This window comes from Pogona vitticeps, chromosome 3 (assembly GCF_051106095.1).
Source record: "Pogona vitticeps strain Pit_001003342236 chromosome 3, PviZW2.1, whole genome shotgun sequence".
NCBI lineage: Eukaryota > Metazoa > Chordata > Lepidosauria > Squamata > Agamidae > Pogona > Pogona vitticeps.
In genome coordinates, this window is record NC_135785.1 from 26,741,529 (window position 1) to 26,766,673 (window position 25,145).

General features: G+C 39.2%; 1 protein-coding gene across 2 annotated transcripts in view; it reads right to left on the reverse strand.

The window, feature by feature from the left end:
- Positions 1-25,145, reverse strand: part of ARHGEF26 (Rho guanine nucleotide exchange factor 26) — a 94,635-nt gene that overhangs the window by 64,162 nt on the left and 5,328 nt on the right. For both annotated transcript variants that reach the window (XM_078389085.1, XM_078389086.1), the window contains exons 3-6: positions 21,784-21,823; positions 16,428-16,573; positions 5,342-5,398; positions 246-406 (exon numbers count right to left, since the gene is read on the reverse strand). In XM_078389085.1, the coding sequence (XP_078245211.1) occupies positions 246-406; positions 5,342-5,398; positions 16,428-16,573; positions 21,784-21,823 (404 nt within the window). The remainder of the gene's footprint in view (positions 1-245; positions 407-5,341; positions 5,399-16,427; positions 16,574-21,783; positions 21,824-25,145) is intronic.

The following is a 25,145-nucleotide window of genomic DNA, read 5'->3' on the forward strand; positions in this document are numbered from 1 at the left end:
CCTCTACATAACAAAAAAAAAAACAGCCAGAACGGATTAATTGGTTTTCAGTCCATTCCTATGGGAAATTTTGCTTCAACTTAAGAACGTTTCAACTTAAGAACACCATTCCAAAACGGATTAAGTTCTTAAGTAGAGACCCCACTGTAAATGATAATTTGCCAATGGCATAAACATGAAAATACATAACGCTTCCTAGAAACCAAAGACAGTTAGGGAAGAAAAGATTTCTGTTTAAAACTTACTTTTTGCTTGCTTCACAGACATCAGCAATATTGGAAAACAGGTGGTGGCTTTCTGTCTTGGTCATTGTAGAAGCTAACTCTTTAGAGTTTTTAAACATTCGGATCAGAATTTCCAGGCTGAGTAAGTATGAATGTTCCGAAGAAATTACTTCAAATATAGCCTGCACATAGAGAGCAGAAAGGAAAGAAGACACACTTAAGTGATTCTTAAGGCTTTATGTAACAATATATCTTCATAATGGACATTTTGAACTCAACAGTAGATCACACTGCAAACTTCTCATACTTGCAAAATGTATTTTAAAGCTCCATATGACAGATATATGAGGATCACACATACAGGATCCAACATGTATAATCAGCACATGCACTTTTCAATATAATACTGTCATGAGCCAAGATAAATATGTCTCTGTAAAACATCATTAGGCAATGAAAGAATCCCATATTGCTATGTTGCCCATTAAAAGACTTTCTACAAAAGCATACTGAATGTATAACAAGGGCAGCTGACCTTAGGGACTACAGTGGTGAGAGTAATACCTCTGAATTTGAAAGAACCAGTTTCCAACCTCTACTTAGCCATGAAGCTCACCAGATAACAACATCAAAAAGTCACTGTGGGCCAATTTTACTTGAATCTCTTGCATGAATCATGTTGCGTATGAAGCTGAGAACTAATATTATGCCTGAAGAATCAGATTCCGGCTTCAGGTCTTATTTGTAAGCAGTACTTAACTCAAGGTTTCTCAAGTTTGGGTGTAACAGGACTGCACAAACGCAAACACATATACACATGAGGCTTAGTGTTCATTCTTGGCTTAATAAAACATGGTTTATGAGCCCAGGGTTGCTGCATTTGAACTAGGCCAGTTTCTAAAGCTTTCAAAGATGTGTTGCAAGAATAAAACTGGTGATAATTGTGTAGCACTTGTAACATTAAAATTGCTTTAGGAGCTGGGACAGGAATTAAATAGTTCTTTTCCAAATAAATGTCTGGTTTTGGTAATCTAGGCACTATCAATGGTGTTTACAATAAAAATAGCAATGATATTTTTGTTTTGAAATAAAAGAGAAATTAATTGTTCTTGTTGTGAGACCCTGTTTAAGCAACCCCAACCCTCATTAAAGAAAAGTCTTTCATAACATGAAAAGCTGGATAAAGCTTTAGTCTTGAAAAAAAAGTGGAAACTGAGAAGCAGCTGTGCCAGATCCTTCTACAAAAGGTCAGCTGGCTGAAAAGGGGGAAAAAAGATCTCTAGAATGTACATAAAACCTCCCACACAAGGCTTGCAACTCTGATTTTTTTATTCAGTCTGTCAAATTCTGCACAAAAAAATATCAAGCACCTTCCCCTGATTTTTCAACTTCAGCTAGTTTTACAGCTAAAGCAGAGTGCCTAAAAGGTTTGATTCAAGCATTACTCATTTATAGCATAGTATGCACATGGTGTTTCACAGAGCACCAGAGTGGAGATCTACAATATAAAATGTGTTACATGGGATAGGAAAAAGAGAGAGAATGCGCGGTAGATGCAGGAAAATATGTGATGGCTTCAATTGCACATTCTCACTGAAATCCTGTTGCTTAGCATCAGCTGACAGGATTTGTGAATCAGATCCTCTATAAGTTCCTTTGATTCAAATGGGCCTCCTTCAGCTCCAGGCAGTTTCTTGACCAGTCATTTAGTAAAAGCAAAGTATGTGCGTGGGTGTGTGGGTACATTATTTCATGATATTGGCCAATTGAACACTTCCTCTGCTCCTTGGGGCAGGGGCAAATATATATATGCCCCTTCCCCAAGGAGCAGAGGAAGTGTTGAACTGGCCAATACCATGAAACTACTTGCTTATTAAGCCAATTCAAAATATCAGAAATTCCCACCCAAAGGAGTTTTGACAGCTCGAAAGATGACTGGAAACAAGATTGTTTCCAGCAATCATGCAATGGACCAAAGCAATCCTGCTAAAAAGGAAGCCCCTCACAGTGACTCAGAAAGGTGGAAGTAAGAACACTCTCAGGACAATTTGTTTTGCTCCAACAATTACGTCATGTGACTGCTGGAAAATGGAGCAAAACCAAGCCATCCCAGCAATGACCCAAATAGTGGGCTAAATGCCCATCTGATCATACATCCTATGTTGACTGTATTGACATAAATGATATATCTAGTTCTTATGCATACACTGTAGGCTTTTGCACACTCTTAAATGATTTTATTGACATCTTTCAGTTACCTAGGAGTCTGAAATACACTACACAGTGACGATAAATTGGATAAGCAATGGAAGGTTTTGTTGAGAACAGGATTTGCCTAAAGAGAGGAGCGGAGTTCTGTGAGTGGCTTTTTTTGTGCATTTTTGTTCAGAGAACGGACAGTAGAGCCCTGAATTTAGGATTCTTTGTTCCCAGTTTTGATGACAAGCTCTCATTGATCCTTCCTTGCTGAGAAACCCTGAGCTATCCCTATCAGTTTTGAAAGCAAAAATGAGATATGGATTGGCCACTTACGTTTTGCTAGAAGCCAAACATATAATTCCAATGGATTTCTGCACTTGAAAAGACTAGTGGAAAACAACAAAACAAGGAATGTTTTGAACTCACGTATAATCCAGTGACACTAACCGGAGACAATGAATGTCAACATATTTGCCAATTACTATTTCTTTCTCAAGACAAAGGATAATCCCTTGAGCGAGAGTATGAAATTAGTTCAAATTTATTTGTATGGCATCAGTGCAAGCAGATGTCTGAAGCTCCCTAGCTTATGAATACAGTGGTGCCTCAACTTACGAACGTCCCAATTTACGACCATTTCCAGTTATGACCAGCTCCGACTGCAAAATTTTGCTTTGACTTGTGACTGGAGCTTTGAGTTATGACTGGAATAAAGGTGGGAGGGAAAGGCGGGAAATTCAAATGTACTAACCATCGGTCGGAGAAGAGGCTACTTCTTTGTAGCTCTTTCACCCCAACGGTTAGAGAGTGTGCATCGGAGGAGGCTTCGGACTGCCTGGTGCTGCTTTCTGCTTGAGTGGGTTTTGCAGGGTGGGTTTGGGTTGGAGGAGGTTATGTTTCTGTGCTGTGTTTTTTTTTTGTGATTTTTCTTTTTATGGCCAGAACGGATTAATGGGGTTTCAATGCATTCCTATGGGAAATGGTGCTTCAACCTACGACCATTTCAAGTTACAACCATCATTCCGGAATGGATTAAGTTCAAGGCACCACTGTATTTGGTGGAATTACTGTATTCAGAGACCAAATGTGGACCAAAGCTTTGCATGTGCCTCTTGGAAAAGCAGACACATTCAAAGGCAAAATCTCACAGCTGTTTAAAGAGAATGAGTAAAAAGATGTCTTACTAATATTAGTATTTACAACAGCCTATTCATTTTTCACTGCTTAGTGCATATGAATTTATACACTGTGACTCTGCACAACAACAGATACGGTCCATGATGGACCATTTTGTCTTTTTTGAAACTTCACTTAATAATGTCATAATCTGTCCCCTTTGACATACGTCTTTAAGCATTTTTTACAGTTTCTGGAGCTTAAACAAAACATTCATCTTACTATCACCGGTATATCTTCTTCTGTCTGTAGGAAACTGAACACTGAGAGTACATTCTGGACATACTGAAAGAAGACGCTTTCAACATCTCAATGGTATGCACTTGGCTAAAGTCAGTGAAAAGATCTCAAGCCCTGCATAATTCTCACTTGTTCTTAGCTACCATTCTTCCACATTAGTACACAAAAGAAAATATTTTAATCCTTTTTTAACTCAAAGCATTTTCTTTTCAATGTCTTTATCTACTAAAGATACTACTAAACATTCCACAAGTCTCCTATCTTTCCCATTCAACAGTCTCACTTGTGAACAGAGTGGCCTTACTCTTTAATTAGTAGAATCTAGTACATGCTTTTCATATGAATAATCTCCCTTTCAGTGTTCACTACACTGATTTTATGCAGCTTAAATGTCTGATTTCACTTGTACTTTAAAGTCTCTTTTAGTTCTTCTTTATGGTCTTTTACTAAATTGGCAGGACTGATATGAGGGATAACTCTCTTCAGGTGTAGTTCATCCCCAAAGAAGCACAGAAAGAGCTTATACACATTCATCAAGTATACAGCTGAAGCCTTTAGAGCAGTTCTTTAGATCTGTTATTGAATTGCAATTCCCAGAAGCCTTCACCACCAGCTATGTTGGCCAAGGTTTCTGGGAGATGAAGTCCAAGAACACTTGGGTTATCCAAAGTTGGGAACCACTTATTTTGAGGACTGATGAGGAGAATGCAGAATACTTCTTAGGGTTGCTCCTCATGTCATAAGGATATAGGATGGGATTTGTGGAAGACGGGTATTTTCTCCTATTTTCCTGCATTCCATTTCACAAACTCCTATATAAAAATGTGGTAAATGAAGAGGAAAACGTCAGATACAGAATGGGTGGTTTAGAGGAGAAACTGGCAAAAGATATATCTTCTCTACAGTACTTTGTATGGGTGGTTATCTCCACTAGATGGACAATTGTTCTGATGATGGAAGCAGCTCTCTCTTTCATATGAGTTGAATACAACTCTCACAGTGTTTTTAACAGTCAAACCCATAGCTGAACATTTTGACATGTTACATTTGTAGTTCATAAATGGAACAAAATGAAAGAATCAGAGAATAATTGAGTTGGAAGAGGCCTATGTGGTCATCAAGTCCAATCTAGAAACAATACAAGTTACCCATAAGGCTACTCCTGCATATTGTGTTACTACGTTCACACAATACATAAGGTGGCAAGAGTCCCAAAGATCCCAAGATCTGCCACAATATGACCCATAGGACATTTCTGTAGCAGCCAGAAATGCTATATATATGCTTGCCCTTTACATAAACCTTCTGTACTGCTAACTCGTTTTATTCTAGATAAATTGCATAGCCCCAGGAAGACTGGATAAAAAGGCAAGCTCCATTATACTTAGATTCTGAGAAACAGAATAGAAAAGAAACAAAATGTATTGAACTTGTCCTCCTGAAAGCTGAAAAGTACAAGATTTACTCTAATGAATAAATGAAGCATATAATCATTAATATACCTCTTGTCTTTTTCTTTCTTCTTGGCTGATGGTCTGGAATAAGCTGTTCCTCTTCACCTGGAATAATCATGAATATGTTTGTGACACTTAAAAAGATGGGCACATTTTATCTAATTTTTAAATTCTTTTTTTATAATTAGTGATTTGTTAAGATCTTAACTGGGTGGGTTAAATTCAGAGGGATAACTTACATCCTGCTGATTTAAATGGAATGCAAGTTTACATATTATAGATCCATCCCAATATCTAGAACAGATCTGGACAACTCTGGCAAGTTCACAACCCGTTTTTTGCCCTGGGGCCTTGCATGAGCCAGAAGAACCACACACATGCACAACACACACAGAGAGAGGAAAAATATAACTCAAATGACTAAAAGTCCACTTTGGATGTTGAAGGATTGTTAGAGGATCCTTGTGACCATTTAAAAGATGAACTGTTGCTCCTGGGGTCTTCGAGGACCAGCAATTCCCTTTTTCGCTGGGGATACCTTTTTATCCATCCATCCATCCATCCATCCATCCATCCATCCATCCATCCATCCATCCATCCATCCATCCATCCATCCATCCATCCATCCATCCATCCATCCATCCATCCATCCATCCATCCATCCATCCATCCATCCATCCATCCATCCATCCACCCACCCATCCATCCATTTATGGCAATCTGGGTCAGTAGTTGAGGCTGGGGGCTACAGAAGCAGCCCTAGGAGGCCACATGCAGTCCCAGCAAAACACCTTGCACATTACAGATGTAGACAAATGATACCAAATAATATGTCAGTTATAATTAAAATTAAAACAGTATTAACAGATATTGTATCTATTCTAAATTCATATCATTTCCACATTTTGCCATGTGTTTTTAAATTATTTAGTAATCAAGTTAGCAAACAGGAGCCTCGTGGCACAATGGTTAAACTGCTGTACTACAGCCAAAACTATGTTCACCGCCCAAGGTTCAATCCCAGGTAGCCTACTCAAGGTTGACTCTGCCTTCTAAGCTTCCAAGGTTGAGTAACCAGGTCCCAGGGGTGGGTGGGTGGCAGCAATGTGTAGCCTGCATAATTAACTTGTAAACCGCCCAGAGAATACTTTAAGCACTATGGGGCAGTATATAAGCAGCACACTTTGCTTTTAAACTTCTTGTAAGATACAAAACATTTGCTCCTATGTTTTCTACAATAAGACAGGAAATACTTAGAAATATTGTATCTGCTGATTATCTCTCTGCTGATCCAGCTGGTATGCTGGAATAGAAAGCAATTTCAGAATGCTAGTCAGCCAGGCCAAGATGTCCAAACACTAGCTGAATTAATATTAGGCTAATTTACACTGTATTTAGTCCAAATGTTGCCCAATGTAGGGATGCAGAAAATTAAGTCCTAAATCTGTGCTGACAGAGGTTGCCCTCACTTAACTCTAAGGTTATTTCCCTGAGTTGGGGGAACTCAGGATCTCATGTAACTTGGCTCCTTCCTTACCCTGCCACTTTTGCGCCTCTTTTGACAGCAGACTTCAGGCAAAACAGTTCTGTTGACAGATCCCATAGCCAACAAAGCAGTTCTGCCACTAAAAGGGCATTTCTAGCAGAAAAGTCTTAAGCCTAAATCTTGAGTCTTACTCAAGGATCTCCTTAAGAAGAACAAATTAAGCAATTTATTGGTGCCTCAAGACCTAGTTTTGGCCACAGGCCAAAGTTGCCAATCTGCTCTCAACCCCATCCAGATACAGATCAAATGGCAACTCAATAGCTTTGTGGACCACTTACCAACCTCATTGCTCATTTTGGCTGGATTAAGTGGTCTGTTAGCTGCCCATCTAGCCCACATTAACTCCAAACAGCTATTCAAGACATTTACTGTTATAACAAGGTTAGATTTTAGAAAAGGGAAATAGAATTGGTTGTTATCTATTATTCATGATGCATCACTCACGCCCAAAAGGTCCTCCCTGGCAATTTCATGTAAATATTAAAATTATGTGGGTAATAACATAATGTCTTGTAGAATGATAAATGCAAAGCTGTGGGGCAACAGTTCCCAACAGCATCATTCAGAATCTGCTGGTCATGAAGCGGTGGAATCTCCAGAGCGTGGTATTTTCAAATCCCAATCTAGACAAGTAATTCAATGGATTACTACGTCGTTCAGAGTGGGTGGAATACAAATCAAGTTTTTTTTTCAAATTCAGACTGATTTAATCACAATGTAAATTTAAACAACTGATTTTTAAATTTACATTGTAAAAAATAATAATCAAATTTTAAGTTTGAATCAATTTAGATCAAATCCAACTTGATTCATAGTGTCATGGTCACAAAGAAGTCCAGGACAATCAACCTCCTTGTATATCTCTTGGTGGAGATAATCCAATAGGGTCACTACAAGATTTTCAGCCCCTAAACCAAGGCAGATGCAACACTGCCTTAATGCATTCCAATCAGGAATGTCCAGAGTTAAGCCATAATACAGTGTTCCAATACAAATTTTCAAACCACCGTATCGTAGCTTGACTGCACAAATAGCATTCTTGAACAGGCTAAGACCACAACTAGATACAAACTAAAATTATTGGCCGATTAATCATTGGGTCTAAGTAGAACAATGGCCATTTTTCATAAGGTAAAAATATTTATACAGAGTATTTTTTTTTTTGTTTCCATGAATGGTGATATTCATTGTATTTATTTTAAAACTGGGCTTACTAAAATACTAAACTCTACATGTTTGCTCCTCATTCTCCTGCTTCCTATCCCTCTATTTTCACAAATTTTACAGCGGAAAAGAAATTTAGGATTCTTGTAGTGCTTGCCTGCAATGTGAATATACTTCAGAGTATCTTTTTCCCCCTATTACATCCTGAGATGAAAGGCCAGAACATTTACTTTGTTTAGGCACACTACTGAATGCCAAAGTGTTCTTGAACCTGTGCCAATAAGAGTGTTCTGCCAGCAACTTACCCTTTCCTATCCAGGCTGAAAAAAGGAAATAAGTATCCGTAATTCCAAAGAAATCCCAAAATAAGAATTCTGCCTGAATACACAAACTTAATTGAAAAATTAAATTAATTTAAAATTAAGGACATAAAACCACACAGATAAAACTGTCAGTATTAGGTCTCCTATTTCTTTGTCTGGTGCACAAACGCCCTGTGATTTGTTTACACAGATCTACATTTATTTTACATAAAGCTAATACACTGTACTTCACTAAGAGGTTATTCCAGATTACAAATAAAAGCATGCCACAGTCATTTCATAATGTCTGAAATAAATGCAGTATTATTGTAGTGAAGAAAATCCACATGAATACTGAATACAGAAAGACCTAGCATCTGATGCTAAACATAGTACAGAAGGAGTAGGTGAGTAGATGAAAACAACCATGAATTAGGACAGAATATGAAACTGCCTCTTACACGGCAACACAGGCTGTCCAACTTTAACTCTCTCTGTGCCCAATTACATTCCAATTTGAGATGAAGTTTCAGGTAAGATGCTCTCAATAGACATGACTCCTTGAGTAGTCAATCTTAAGAGCACAGAGATGTTTTTGTTTCTTTGTTTTTTTAACACAATTCCCTGACTTTCCCAACCAGCATGGCTCCTGAATGTGCAAACTAAGAATGCAATAAGTACATTGTGGAAGCTGCAGTCTGAAAATAAAACAACGTTTCCAAGCCACTGCTCCCTGGATGTGCCACCCTTTCGTAACTACAATTGGCTTGCCTTGTCCCCTTGGAGAAACACAACTGACACCCACCAGGAAAGGGCAAAGCCAGTGAAAGCTGCAACTCCTTCTCTTTGTTCTTCTCCCAGATTGCATGGCTGCAGAAGGCCAGAGAAGAGGCAGCAAGAAAGTTCTGCAGTCTCTGTAAAAGTCCCCTTGCCTGGGCAACAACCCACTCCCCACCTGTAGAAACTGTTAATTTATGGTGTTAGCTGTGACCCTTTAAGACCTTAAAAGCCTGAGACCTGAACATTTCTTAAATGTACAAACCTGACCTAGCTAATTAATAAAGAGCAATAAAGGATATGTTCAATTACCTATTACAGTACTTCTAGGGAGACAAGGCCAGTAAATAGAAGAAACATTGAAATTTCAAACAAACAAACAAACAAAAACTCAAGGTTCTGGAATGACATTTATATAGAGGCATGTCAGTTACTTCCCTGTTAAGATATATTCTGGGGATTCTGTAAAGCCAACTTTATTAATCAAAGCATTGACTACTGAAGTTCCTTACACTCTTAGGGGTTTTAAAAAAATAATACATGACTACTATATCATTATTTTATTTCTGCTTTAATGCCACTGGACTTCATTTTGTTTATAGCTCCCATTTTTAAGTTGTATACTTCCAGACTATTCTTATTCTTATTTTTATTTCAGCAAGGTGCCTTGAGAAGAGGTAGAGGTAGGAAATGCATCAAATGTGTGTTTGTTTAAAAATAATCAAATTGGGTTAGAGCCTGAAAACATTAGTGAAGATAAATTAAAGGCTGTCATTGAAGTTCTAGTCATGTCTCATCAGAAACATGTTCCACTCAGTTTAAGCAAGGCGTTGTTGTTGTTGTTGTTTAGTCGTTTAGTCATGCCCAACTCTTCATGACCCCATGGACCAGAGCATGCCAGGGCCTCCTGTCTTCCACTGCCTCCCAGAGTTGGGTCAAATTCATGTTGGTAGCTTTGATGACACTGTCCAACCATCTCATCCTCTGTCATCTGCTTCTCCTCTTGCCTTCGCACTTTCCTAACATCAGCGTCTTTTCCAGGGAGTCTTCTCTTCTCAGGAGATGGCCAAAGTATTAGAGCCTCAGCTTCAGGATCTGTCCTTCCAGTGAGCACTCAAGGTTGATTTCCTTCAGAATGGACCTGTTTGTTCTCCTTGCAGTCCAGGGGATTCTCAAGAGCCTCCTCCAGCACCACAATTCAAAAGCATCAATTCTTCAGCAGTCAGCTTTCTTTATGGTCCAGCTCTCACTTCCATACATCACTACAGGAAAAAACCATAGCTTTGAGTATTTGAACTTTTGTTCACAAGGTGATGTCTCTAGTTTTTAAGATGCTCCCAAGAAGCAGGCCTCTTTTAATTTCGTGGCTGCTGTTACCATTTATATTGATCATGGAACCTAAGAAAGTAAAATCTGTCACTGTCTATATATCTTCACCATCTATTTGCCAGGAGGTGATGGGACCAGTGGCCATGATCTTAGTTTTTTTGATGTTGAGCTTAAGACCATTTTTTGCGCTCTCCTCTTTCACCCTCATTATGAGGTTCCTTAAATTCCTCCTCACTTTCTGCCATCAGAGTGGTATCATCTGCATATCGGAGGTTGTTGATATTTCTTCCGGCAATCTTAATTCCGGTTTGGGATTCCTCCAGTCCAGCCTTTTGCACGATGTATTGTGCATATAAGTTAAATAAGCAGGGAGACAATATACAGCCTTGTCATACTCCTTTCCCAATTTTGAACCAATCAATTGTTCCATATCCAGTTCTAACTGTTGCTTCCTGTCCCACATATAGGTTTCTCAGGAGATAGATAAGGTGGTCAGGCACTCCCATTTCTTTAAGGACTTGCCATAGTTTGCTGTGGTCCACACAGTCAAAGGCTTTTGCATAGTCAATCAAGCAGAAGTAGATGTTTTTCTGGAACTCTCTGGCTTTCTCCATAATCCAGCTTATGTTAGCAATTTGGTCTCTAGTTCCTTTGCCCCTTCGAAATCGAGCTTGTATTTCTGGGATTCTTCATGGATTGCTGCCTTGTTGTGGCGAAGGGGCTTGAGTAACTCAGAAAAGCTATGGGCTATGCTGTGCAGGGCCACCCAAGACGGACAGATCATAGTGGAGAGTTCTGACTAAACGCAATCCACCTGGAGTAGGAATTGGCAAGCCACGCCAGTATCGTTGCCAAGAATACCCCATGAACAGAAACAAAAGGCTAAAAGCAAGGCGTACCACCACATAAATGGATACAAGATTGCAATTTAATCACATAAATATGTCTTTTGAATTCTGTTCAATATCTATTTCATTTAATTCATTTCCATTTAATTTGGAGAGAAAACTGCCTTTTTATTTCATACTTCCCAAAAACATATCACAGAGAGAGAGAGCATTCTTACCGGTTTAACTAGTACAATAAAATTCTTCATGGTCAAAATAAGGCTTTTTATTCCTATGGCTGAAATCCAGTAATAAGACTTAACTAGAGTAGGCCCACTGAACCAACGGGACTTACAGAGGAGTGGATTCACCGAATCCCCACTGATTTAGTGGGGCTACTTAAGTTACGACTTACTACTTCGTTGCTATGCGATTTTAAAAAGCCCATAGGAATGCATTGAAACCCCTTCAATGCGTTCCTATGGGCTTAAAACTGACCTTTAAGCGAAGATCCTCCATACGGCGGCTATTTTCACTGCCCGGTAAGTGAGGAATCCGTCCCTAAACACAGCGGGCGGCCATTTTTTTTTACCCAGAGGCCATTTTGGAACCGCCGATCAGCTGGGGGAAAATCATTGCTTTGCGGTAATCGGTAAGCGAAACAGGGTACCGATCATCGCAAAGTGAATTTCCCCATTTAAAAAACTGCAATGCGATTGCAAAAGCGATTGCAAAAAGTTCGTCGGTATGCGATTTCGTCGTTAAACGGGGTGCCCGTTAAGCGAGGCACCACTGTACTGGATTTCAGCCGATAGCTGAGATACTGTATTTTTCCATTTATATGACCCCCAATGTATAAAATGACCCCCTAATTTTGACCCTTGATGGAGGCAGAGGGGCAGTTAATGGGCAACTCTTCCTCCACCTCCGCCTCCTGCTGCTGCTGCCTTCACTGCCCACCTGATCACCACCTCCAGTGCGACTGCTGGGGCTCACCTCCAGCTCATGTTGCCACCTTGTCCCCTGCTCTAAGGAGACAATCACGGAAGGAGGTGATCCAGTGGCAGCGACAGGAAGCATATGCAAGTGCTTGTTTGCCTCCGCCTCCTGCTGCCTCCTGCACTGGAGGGAGCAAGGCAGCGACTGAGCTGAGCCCCATCAGTCCCACTGGAGATGGTGATCGGGCAGGCGAGGGAGGCAGCAGCAAGAGGTGCCCAAGTGGGTGTGATTGCTCCTCCGCCTCTGTCTCCACCTCCTCCCGCTGCTGCTGCCGCTGCTGCCCAGGTTACTGGAGGGGAGAAGCCGTGAGCTCTGGAAGAGGCAATTAAGTAGCAGCAGCAACGGCAGCAAGCAGCGCCCAAGCACACTGTATAAAACAACCCTCAATTTTCCCAATTTTAGGAAAAAATGTCGTTTCATACATGGAAAAATACGGTAACTTCCTTGCATTCGAACAACTCAAATCATTCTGTTCCAGGCACATTACCCTCTCATAAAGCATTCAGTTCTTCAATAAAAGCCACAGAACTGTAAACAAATAGGTGGTACCTATTCATCTACTCACATTTGTACGCTTTCGAACTGCTAGGTTGGTAGGAGCTGGTACAAGCAACAGGAGCTCACTCTGTTGTGCAGTTTTGAACTGCCGATCTTTTGATGAATAGCCCAGTGTCTCAGCAGTTTAACCTGAAGCACCACTGGCATACCCCCCTGTAACATACAGCTCCGCTCTCACCTGTCCGTCACAGCTGGGCAGGGGAACATCAGCCAATGAGAGGACGGAGGGTGGTGCAGAAGGGGGAGGAGCTGGATTATATAAGGGGTGTGTGTGATGTGTGAGGGAGTTTTGAGAGTTTGAAGAGATGAGATAAATTGTTTGCGAGAGTGAGATAGATCGGTGAGAGTTAGTCAGTGAGGGAAAAGTCTGTGTGAGGTACATTAAATGAGAAACTTGATTTACAACTTGATTTACTACCTGTGATTCACTCCTTTTATTTTGTCAAATCAATAAACACAGTTTTTGTTTTAGAAGAAACACTTGTCCTTTTTGATTACTGAATAAACTTTGGTGGCAGCAGTAGAAGAAGAGTAGTGAGCACTCTAGGAGGCCTGTATTGGTAGAGGCTGCAGAGTGGCCCGCTACACCCCCCCCTTTTTTAAATCTGTCTAAATTAATCAAAGTGCAAAAGCACAAGAATTGGTTAGAAGCCAATGATTTGATTATACATATGGTTTTGTATATGATACATGGTACTTTTTTGCCACATGCAATACAATTAAATTACCATAGTTTCATGCATATAATGTATGTGTTACATAGGATTTTTTTAAATTTCAAGCTGTGGGACCCGCCTTAGAGAGAAAGGTAGCCTATAAAACAAACAAACAAACAAAACATTCATAGGGGGCACCATAATCTTTTCAGTGCTTACGGACTCTAAAGATCCTGATCCAGCCCTGACCCACCAAGATAGCCCTCTCTTCCATTCCCAGCAGACATGCCTCCTATGGCAACAGAACCAAGCAAATAGTTTTCTTCCAAAAAAACTTAAAACCAAGGCAGGTTTAAGGATTCATTGCACCCTACTCATAAACTATGTTTTTGATATCCAATTTCTCTTCTCGGCAATGGAATTTAATCCCGTATTCAGGTACAATGCACTATAAAACAGCAACTTGTCCCCATTTTTGAAACGTGTCTTGTTACAAAGATTACATTCTAAAAATATTTTTTGCAGAGGAAGGGTGCATTTCTTCAAAAGTCATAACATGAATTCTTCTTGTACTTGGTGCTGCAAAAACTGCTAGTATGGAATTTTACTGTCTAATATTAAAATCAAATCTAAGCAGGCAACTTCAAACTTATTTAAGTTTTTAAATAAGAGGTACTTGTAACAACAGCTGCTTACAGTACACAACCAAGAAAAGGTAACTCTGACCTGTTACAGCTCAGGAGATTTGTTTATTTATGTATCTGTGCAACTGCAGGAAAGGTAATCTATGCTATATCCTATGATTGCCCCTTGTTATCTTAATAGCATGATGATTATTGCTGGTACAGTAATGTTGAACCTGGAAACATCACATGGACAATATATCTGTGACCCGTGGACAAAGGCTAATAATGACATACCTACTTTCTATGACAACCCTGTCCAACAGAAAAGCATGGGAACTAATGGTACAAATGCAGTAATTCTGAGATAACAGCCCATATCAAACATTCATACTAATCTAGTGATGGACAATCTCAGAGGGTCCAATGTCCAAATTTTCTGCTCACAAGACCTATCATGGATCATACGAATCTCAAAAAACAAGGAAGGCGAGGTGCTGCCATTCACTACAGCTCTACTTCCCATGTGATAGCTTTTTGTTCTGTAGTATTAGTGGGCAGCAACTCCATTTTACAGCAAACAAACAAAAAAGACCTGCTCTGTGAAATGGCCAGAAACCAAACATAAATCCAACTTAATTTTTGAGCATAAGTATGTAGTCCCAAAAATAAGACTTAACATAGTACCATAAAAATACAACTCTTGATGGAGTCCTGACCTTTCCTCCAGCATATATTACAGGAGATAAAACACAAATAAGTTTATCAATATGTCCGAATTAGCATAAACTCTTATTAAATGACAGTTTATTAAAACTATCCACAATTAAACCATAGACCAGGATTCAAAGATGCACTGCTGCTTGATTCCATCAGAACTGGTGATCCCTTCACCCACATCCTTCCTGTAGTTACCTGTATACTTTAAAAGTAGACTCCGCAGAGCTAAGAGTACAATTGGAACAGGTTTCTGATACTACAAAGAGGCTGCATCAGGAGTGGGACAGGAAGAAATTCTTGGTTTCTGATCCAGGTTCAACACAATATTAATCAGCATTCTCAGTATGGACAGAAGAGGAAATCGATAGTAGTTATTATAAACCAGAAGATGGTGTCTCACCCTCCTTGTATGGTTTGCACTGCAGGATGACAGAGGAATGAGAAACCCAAAAACCTGACATTCAGGCAGGCTCTTTCACACTGCACTAGAATATGGTTTAGCCTTACACTCAGACAAAGACAATGCAATAACAGAGTTTTGAGAAGTTATGCTCTAACCACTGAAACAATAGGATCTACTGATAAAACTTTACAGTAGTATGGCACTTAGTATGGCTGTGGCACTTAGACAAACCCTCAAATTATATGTAATTAATCAATGTGTGTGTGTGTATACACACATACATATATTTCTCCATTAAAAAGTTCCAATGCAATTTACAATGTTATTATAAAAACAAAACAATAAAGCAACAGTAACCCTCTAAAAAAACTTCAGCAGTTATTAAAGGCCAACAGCTTTTTGAAAAAGAACAAGAAAAGCCCTTTATTAGGTTGCTAAAAGTAATCAGTAAATGAGCTGGGACAGTGTTTTTGAGAAGAAAATAAACAGTTGAGGTACGACATTGAAACAGGCTCTGTTCTAAGCTGCTAGCTTTCTCATCTCATGATGGGGCACTCATATGAGGATTTTTGTGCTAACATCTTACTGCATAAGCAGGCTGGTGTGGGAGAAACCTTTATCTTGGGCACCTTGGCCCTTAACTACATAGTTCTTTAATGGTAAGCACCACCAGCTCTTTGTGTTGCACAGCACACATGCTCAAACAGACTCATTATTGCCAAGATCTACAAGAAGACAGTGCATTGTATGCAGTGGCAAACTGGGAGACCAAAATATGTTTCCTATAGAACAGTGTTAACACAAACAAACACTTTGCTCATCCTCTTCATTTTCACGGTACATACAGTATTTTCATTACCTCTCGTCATATGGCTATTTTTTATTAAAATACAATTTTAATACCTCCACAATCAAATTCGAAAGGCGGTGGTTCCTAAAGTCTTAATACAGTTGACCTGAGCAGTTCTGCTTGCACAAAAACGATGAGTCAAGCCAAGTTAAAAACACAGATAAAGCAACTTTGCCTCTTTATCAATTATAAGTACTGAATACTATCTACATATCTTTAACACTTCACTTTGATAGGTAGTTCTGAAGCAAAGGGAAGGCTATAAAATCTCAAGCTCACACAGTAGTATTATCTTCCAGGCACTGGAAGATAAGACACCTCCTCACAGGCCATGCTGCATTCCAATTTGAGTTTAGGCTATGTAACACTATGACACTTACCGCAGACAACTGACTCCATGTTGATCTCAGAGGTTTGTATTCAATAACTATCTTTTCATTTGATTTACAGTCTTTCAATTCTACCTCTTCATCAGAATCTATATCCAGAGCTTTTTCTTTGTAGTTCTGATACAACACAGCATTTTCTAAAACAACATGAAAATGAAATTGATTTGAAAAGAGTTTCTAAGTAACATGATTATGCATATTCTTCCCAAACTCTTGCAGACAAAGATAGAGTCTTGTTCACAACAGACAATGGGCTAGCATGCTACATACTACTGTTAACAATAGATCACTGTACCACCAAAAAGATGCCTTCCACTCAAATTCAATAATAGCTTGTGTTCTTTGTGAAGGCTTAGCCAGAACCAGTTTTATTCTCCTTCAGCTTGTGCTTGACTGAATGCAAAGTGAAAGTCATCTGATTTAACCAGTTAATAACCAAGACCATGTTGTGTATCAGGCAAACAGAGAATTGGGTTTCTTCAGATCTTCAGCTTCCAGTCTGAATAAGTCATGTTTCTACCCCTTATGACTTACAAGGATAGCCTTGAAACATACATGAACAATCTCAGGAGACTTCTCACAGCATACATTTTAGCATAATATCACACTGTTCCTTTTCATTCTAACAGGAACACATGCAAGATAAGCAAGGTGCACATGGTTACATGGTTCTTTGACTTGCATAACTTACACAAATTATTATAAGCAATTTTCCTTGACTTTTTTTTTAAATACAGAGTACATGTTACCCTAATAAAGTAAAATAGTGATCTAGCAATTTGATATAATTTTAGCAATGTATTGCTAACTCATAAGAATATTATGGAAAGAAGAGGCTTATTGCAAGTATAAACTAACATGTTTAAGGTCAGTTATCTAACATTCTCCACTAGTAATCCCAGCTGCAGAACCCACAAAACTGAAATTATGGCACTGGCATTCAGTCCAATTGGCATGAATTAACATAACATGGCTCCAGTTATTCTGACTGCAGGTTCAAAACAGCATCCTCTCCTCTCCTCTCCTCTCATGTCCTATTTAAAAGATTTTAAACTTTACTTCATTCTTTCATAAGGAGCCAAGGCAGTAAGAATGACATGAAGCACATTCAGGAGGCATTGCTGCAACACCATTTTTACAAAGCTGCACCTCCTCAAAAAATGTATTCCACTGTCCTGAAAACTGGAGGCCTTTGCAAATTGCTGCCTCACCCTCTTAAGAATCTTTGCATTCACTTCAGTGGAGGAGCAGATCTGCAATCTGTTCCACTGAAATGAAAAGGGAAGTCCACATAGTTCCATAGCGTCATGAAAGCAAACAAAAATTCCTCGGGTTATAGCAGGAATCTTAGTGGAGCTATCTAAATTTTTCAAGGCTTTTAGCAAATCAGGATAGTACCTGCAAAAGTGTCAGCTTAAGATGGGAAGACCCAGGTTCAAATCAGGTGTGACTACACGTGGATTTGCCCTACAGGTTTATCCACTCTAGTTTGCTCCTTTTCTCAGCAACTACACAATGTAAGTGACAGTGCAAATTAGCCCACCCCCAGAGCATTCCTGACTACACCATTTGGATCCCTCAGGTGCTAGTCTATTTTTTAAGGAGAGGGTAGGATCTCTCCATCTTGGTTTGGTTCCAGCCTGTGTGAGGACTGCAATTGAACTAAAGTGGCTGGCTGGCTGTCCCTTTGCTGAAGCCTCTTAGTCTTCAGAAATGGGAAGCTTCCTTGCCATTTGCCTTTGGAGGGCATGGGAGGAAATTTTCTAGATTTCTTTTTCATTATTGCTAACACATCAAGAATGCTTTGAAAGTATTTTTCCCCAAGCCCTCTCAAAGCACTGCCGATGTGCTGGGTTGGTTTTCAAAAATTAAAAAGAAATGCAAAACTTTCTCACTTTTCTCCTCCAAGAGTGAGTGGCAAGGCAGATTTCCATTTCTTAAGACTGCTAAGTGACTTACTCATCCATGTTTTGCCTAAACCACTCATTCTTGAGAAATGGGAAGCTTTCCCTTTAAAGGGAAATAAATCTTGATTTCACTAAACAATATTGCTTGAGGTGTGATGTAGTTGATCCATGCATGTGGATGCAAGGATGATCCCAAATGTCACACCATAATTCAAAGTAACCTTGTTCAGCATGATCTACATTAATTCAGGCCAAGATAATTTAGACACCTAGTCAAGCTATAAGACTCTCAAACCCTATATGTCTAACTGAACAGCTGATTAAAAGAACACACTGATACACTTTAAATACTGTACCTAAAAACAATTTTTTAGAATCATGCAAAATAAACTACATCAGTTCTAAGACTTGCATAACTCTCTCTCCCCACCTTCACCGTTCTGGGATGTGTCAGAACATGGGACAATCTCTCCTGGTACATCCACAGAAAGCAACCTGATCTGACCTTATTCTGAACTTAGAGCTCTTGCATCAGAAAGGTGTGGACTACAGAGATTTCCAGGGTGAACTGGTAAAGGTACAGAGGTCATCTGAGGTTATATTTCTCCATCTTTCTCTACCCTTCCAAGGGGAAAAATATGAAAAGTCTTTTAGCCCTTGGAAAATCTTTCCAGGCACCGGAGGATTATAACTTAAAGAAACTTCTTGCAATTTCTCATTTAACTTCTCATCAAATATCCAATAAAACTGTAATGCATTAAAGCAATTTTTAGAATCTTATATGAGGAAATCTAAATACGTATACCAAATCAGAGAAAAATCTAAGAGAAAACAAGTGCATTTATACGTATAGTCTAAAATCACCAAGGTAATGACAGTTTCTTATATTACAAAAGTTAGCATTGCTTACAAGGAACTCTTACTGTAAATGTCTATTTTGGGTTTAGACCCCTACCAGTAATGAGCCATTCTACTAATGGAAGCAACCACTCCACCTTTCCATGGGTCAGTGAGCACCAATACAATGAAAAGTTGAAATCCAAGGAGGCTCATAGTTCAAGTGACAGGGAACACCTCACAGCAGCATTTCAGAATAGGATGGGAACATCCACATCTGATCACAAACCAGCTAGCTTTTAAATGACATGATAAGCCAAGGGTCCATAGGAATTCTTGTACATGCACTTGAGATAGTACATGCTTTGCAATCATTCTTGCTTGTAAATCAGACCACAAAGTTTTGCTGCTTCATTTGTTTACTAAAACAGTTCTGTTGGTCTTTAAATGCCACAATATTCTGTCTTCTCCCCCCACTTCTTCTCTCTTTAATTTTGACAATAATGTGTTGTCTAAATGTGGATATAGCCACCACTCTGGAGTGTCCCCCGCTACCCTGAATCAATAAACAGGACAAGCAAATCTTAAGATAAATTCTGAAATCTTTGTCTGGACAGCTCAGGAAGAAATAGACCACAATGGCATCTGCACCTACATTCAAACAACACAAAATGAGAGCAATCAAACATCATGTGCAAGCATATTGCTCACAGCCAATAAGTCTGGTTCACACAGATCCCTGACTTACCTGGACATGGATCCCTTGTAAATATATACTTGCAACAGTAGGAAGTCTAAACAAGGTTATATGCTGAGTTTTAAAGCTAGGAGATGAGTCAGGGGCAGTGGATAAAATGGCAAGTTTATAAAGGTAATCAGTTTTACTCTTAACTTCAGCTTGAACATTTGAGTAAAAAAGTCAACAATAAGCAACCAAGCAAAACACTTCTATTACAAGTATACTGAACTATGTTTCAGAATGCCTGTTTTTTTAAAATTTATGTATATTTATTTGCAAGTACATCCCAGCATACTCTGCATGAACTGCTTATGAAGATACATGCATATGCTTAGAGTGGTCTTTTAGGCCAGATGGGCGGGGTATGTATGTATGTATGTATGTATGTATGTATGCATGTATGTATGTATGTATGTATGTATGTATAAATAAATAAATAAATAAATAAATAAATAAATAAATAAAGAGAGAGAGAGAGAGAGAGATGATAGATAGATAGATAGATAGATAGATAGATAGATAGATAGATAGATAGATAGATAGATAGATAGATAGATAGATAGATAGATAGATAGATAGATAGATAGATAGATAGATAGATAGATAGATAGATAGATAGATAGATAGATAGATAATCTATTAAAATTCTACACACTTCCTGCTTTCTTTTTATTCACTTTCTTTACTGATAAGGGTGAGAAAGTGAACTGGATCTACTCACAGGGCAATCATCCACCCCAAGTCAGATTGTGACTGCTGTGCCCTTTTGACAGTTAAGTGGAAAGCCTAGTGTCTGTAAAATGTAGGGAAATATGTGTTACACATAAATATATAACCCTGTTAAGAATATACTGGCAAGGGAACATGGAGTCAACCTGGTCAAACAACTGAACTACCTTCTGGAAAATCAAAGGCATTAACAATTGTGATATACTCAGCAAGCACTGCAGGGCACATCGAAACTAAAAGAATATGATGTAGTTGGAGACAAGATAACTGAAGAATTGTTAAGTTATTAAATTAAATGGTCATTAAAAGTCAATGAGTTAAATGATGTTGGGTGAAGGTGTGATAGATCCGGAACTACAGAAAAGGCAAAAACTTTATGAAGTCTGGCCTGCAAACAAAAGCAAAGCATTTCCAAGGAAACTGATCAGCAAAGTACTACTGAAAGGAAGAAATCTCAGTGATGGCAACCAGATCTTCATTGTAGACATAGTACAAGGAAATGCAAAGAGGGAGATGGGGACGTCAGCAGATACAGAGATAATCCACTGTAGCCAAGACTAATTACTTGCAACAGATAGAAACAAGATTTTTTTTTGGAACAGAGATTTCTGGGGAAGAATACCTACATCATTTGACAAGAGACATAAACAAAGAGCAACACAGAAACAAACACATAAAATCAGTCCACATTGCAATAACATATATTGTGAAAGATTATTTTAAATCATAACCTTTGTAAACTGGATATATAGAGAAGAGACCCACTGATTGTTCAGGAAATAAACTGCAAGTGTACCTGAGCACAGGCTACACTGACTAGCACTAATGGGAATTCAGCTCCAATGACATACCAAGAGCTATAGGTTTCCTACTTGTAACATCAGTTAAAACAGCACTTTAAAAAGTTTGATTTATATTATTCTCATTTATTTGTGTGTGTGTTTAGCTGTGCCCCTATAAGCTAAACTGAACCAAATAATATTTATTTCTCCTTATAAACAGTTAAATCAATGTAGTTGCACCTTGGTACAAACTTCTGCTTGCAAATTATAATTTATTTAATTTTGCTTCCTTATATGTCATTTTTAAGGTATCATGTCAAATTGCTACAAATGAATACACAAACAAGTCTTACCTTCCCCATCAAAGGTCCCTTGTCCTTTCAGCATTTTCTTCTTTGTTAATTTTAAAAAGAAAAAAGGTGAAGAGAGAACACTGGTAAAAAAAATGACTGTAGAAAGCCGCAAAAGAAAAAAACAGCACTTACAAACTATGGCACAAATAAATATGAATAAATGTTTTATGATTAGCAAGGCATGCCTGCAACCACACATCCAAAGATCTGCATCTTTGGAAAGATTCTGGCCTAGAATTAGAGCATTCCAGATCTCAGCAAAAAAAATGTAAAAAGGCACACACATGGATTTGATGCCTCTGTTGAACTTAATGGAATGGAAATCTGCAAGTGGAGTAGTTTCACATGTACATCAGATTGCATTGCATAGTGCATTCTAGTTATGAATAACCTTACTTTGAACCGGACCAATTCTATCAAAAAGAATACGACAAATAATGCATTTTGGTAGAAATTAATGATTATGTAAGTGACTTCATTAATCTGTAATCACCTTTAAAGTCCACAGCCTTTATACAAGACACAGAATCCTTTTTCTTAATTTCTCTAGAACAGTTTCCTTAGATGGATGTCCATGAGGAAAACACACAAACAAGTATCTGCTTTGCTCCATGAACATATGTTTGAATGCAGCAGATCTAATTATGGTTAGCCCTGGAGTGGGTCAGTAATTTTAAACATCCTGCAGAAGTTTTCATTAAATATTAAAAGTTTCCAGCACCTGGGCAGTAGTGTACAAGTGAAATGCATGAAAACTATAATGTATTCTAACAATCAAAAACTTTAGTACTCCTTTGCAGCATTTTAATAATTATTATCAAGACATAGAGAACATAATGAGGTCCAACATTTTATGACACTTAGAAAACATTCATTGACTGATTACACTGTAAGACTACTGTATTCCTAAAAAGATACTTAAATCAAGGATTAATGTAAACACACTACACCAAGAAAACCACAACAAACCTGTGGATATTGTTCTACAGTTAAATATGTTTACTCAAACACTTCTTGGCTTATCCAAGGGAATAGTTTAAGTGCAGAGGCAAATACAGAAATGCTACATTCACAGCAAGTGGTTTACACTTTGTTTCCAGTCCTTGTCAGTGCACAATCTGGGACCAGCAACGGGCATACAATATGTACAAGGTGTTCACTCAGAAATAATCTTTCTCTCCTGTGTGGAAAGAAAGGTAACTGTGTCTTGCTTCTCACATTTGCAACTGAGCACACAAATACCCTGACTGCAACACTCTTCAAAAACAAAACCTCTTGGTATATCTTACCTAACAATCTGATTTAAAGCTAACAGTACAGTACCTTTCACACTGAGATGTTAAACTGTGAATACCTCCATAAATATATATGGTTACAATTTTGGATCAAGTTCAAAGAAACTGTCTTCCAGTCAGGGCTTATTTGCACTTTATGTAGCAACTGTCACAAAACATTGGTGTTTAGCATGTGAGGAAACATATATAGCAGGCTTGTCCAACCTGCGGCCCAGGTCAGCTCATAATGCGGCCCAGTGCAATTTTTTATTGTTAAAGAAATTCCAAAGTTTCAAGTTACACTGCCGGCACTTGCAGCCAGAATTCGGCTGGGGCACGTCACAACGGGGGGGGGGGGAGGAAGGAGCGGAAGGGGAGGGGAGAGGGGGGCTGCGTGACTGCATTGCACCATCCCCATCAATAGGTGGACCCCTCCCGGCCCCATAAAGCCACCGGAGTCGAAGCTGGCAGCCTCTGCTGTCTGAGATTGCAGCTGCCGGTAAGCGCGCTTGGAGTGGGGCTGCAGAGGATGGCTAGGGCTGCCCCCCCATGCGGCCCAAACCAAATTTATGTGTGGCCCAAACCAAATTTTCATCTTCTAATGTGGTCCAGGGAAGGTGAAAGGTTGGACACCCCTGATATATAGCATATTACCAAGGAATTGAATAGCAACTATTTACACTGAAAATTAAATAAGTGTGATGTGTAAATAAATTGCCACTAATCTTGCTTGCCATGCTCAGGGTAGCAAGGAGTTAGTCAGATCCTAAGGTAAAGGTAAAGGTTCCCCTTGACAATTTTTGTCCAGTCGTGTTCGACTCTAGGGGGCGGTGCTCATCCCCGTTTCCAAGTCATAGAGCCAGCGGGGTTTTTTTGTCCGAAGACAATCTTCCATGGTCACATGGCCAGTGCGACTTAGACACAGAACGCTGTTACCTTCCCACCGAAGTGGTACCTATTTATCTATTTGCATTTTCATGCTTTCGAACTGCTAGGCTGGCGGGAGCTGGGACAAGTGACGGGCGCTCACTCCGTCACGTGGATTCGATCTTACGACTGCTTGGTCTTCTGACCCTGCAGCACAGGCTTCTGCAGTTTAGCCCACAGTGCCACCATGTCAGGTCCTATTGAACAAGATTAACCTGAGGCTTCCCTCCCAACTCTGGAGTTGGCAATGAAGGGAGAACACCAGTCCCTCCCCTCTTCCAAAGTTGAGCAGAACCATGAGGTCTGATCCTGGTTCTTCACTCCTGCAATGCATCGTCTTGACTCAACATTTGACTGGTACCCCAAGCACAGGCTGCTAGCCAGCCACAAAGACAGAACAAGTCAGCCCATGTCTGCTTCTCTTCTCCATATCCAAGCTTAAAGATATAGTGATATATCACTCACCTTTGGTTCTAACAGGAGCTCTGATCAATCACAACCACAATCCCAAAATAAAACTCCGCCACACAGCTCTTGAGCATACAGGTGGAGAGAAGAGTTGGGGATTTTCCCTGATCCTTTACTACATTTCAGAACTGCTTTACAAGGACAGGAGTCCAATAAGGTCAGACAGAATTTGCCTATATATGTGTCACTACAAATGTCTTAGTCATGGCTTCCTACCAAACTATGCAATTTCAATATCGTTTCAGACATGCATTTAAAAAAAAAAACCTTAATATAGGAAGATAGTGCCTTCTCCAGAAAGGGATTCAAATGGTATAGATCACATGGCAGCAAGAATAGCCTCGTGGCGCAGTGGTTAAAACACTGTACTGCAGCTAAAACTGTGCTCACGACCTGGGGTTCAAATCCCAGGTAGCCGGCTCAAGGTTGACTCAGCCTTCCATCCTTCCGAGGTCGGTAAAATGAGTACCCAGCTTGCTGGGGGGGCAATGTGTAGCCTGTATAATTAAATTGTAAACCACCCGGAGAGTGCTTGTAGCGCTATGGGGCGGTATATAAGTCAAATAAATAAATAAATAAATAAATAAATAAATAAATAAATAAGAATAGGACATTTTAAGATATTTAGAACACCAGTCACTGGCAAAGAATGTCCTTAGACTGCCAGGAATTGTAAGAAGATTGCCATCTGTA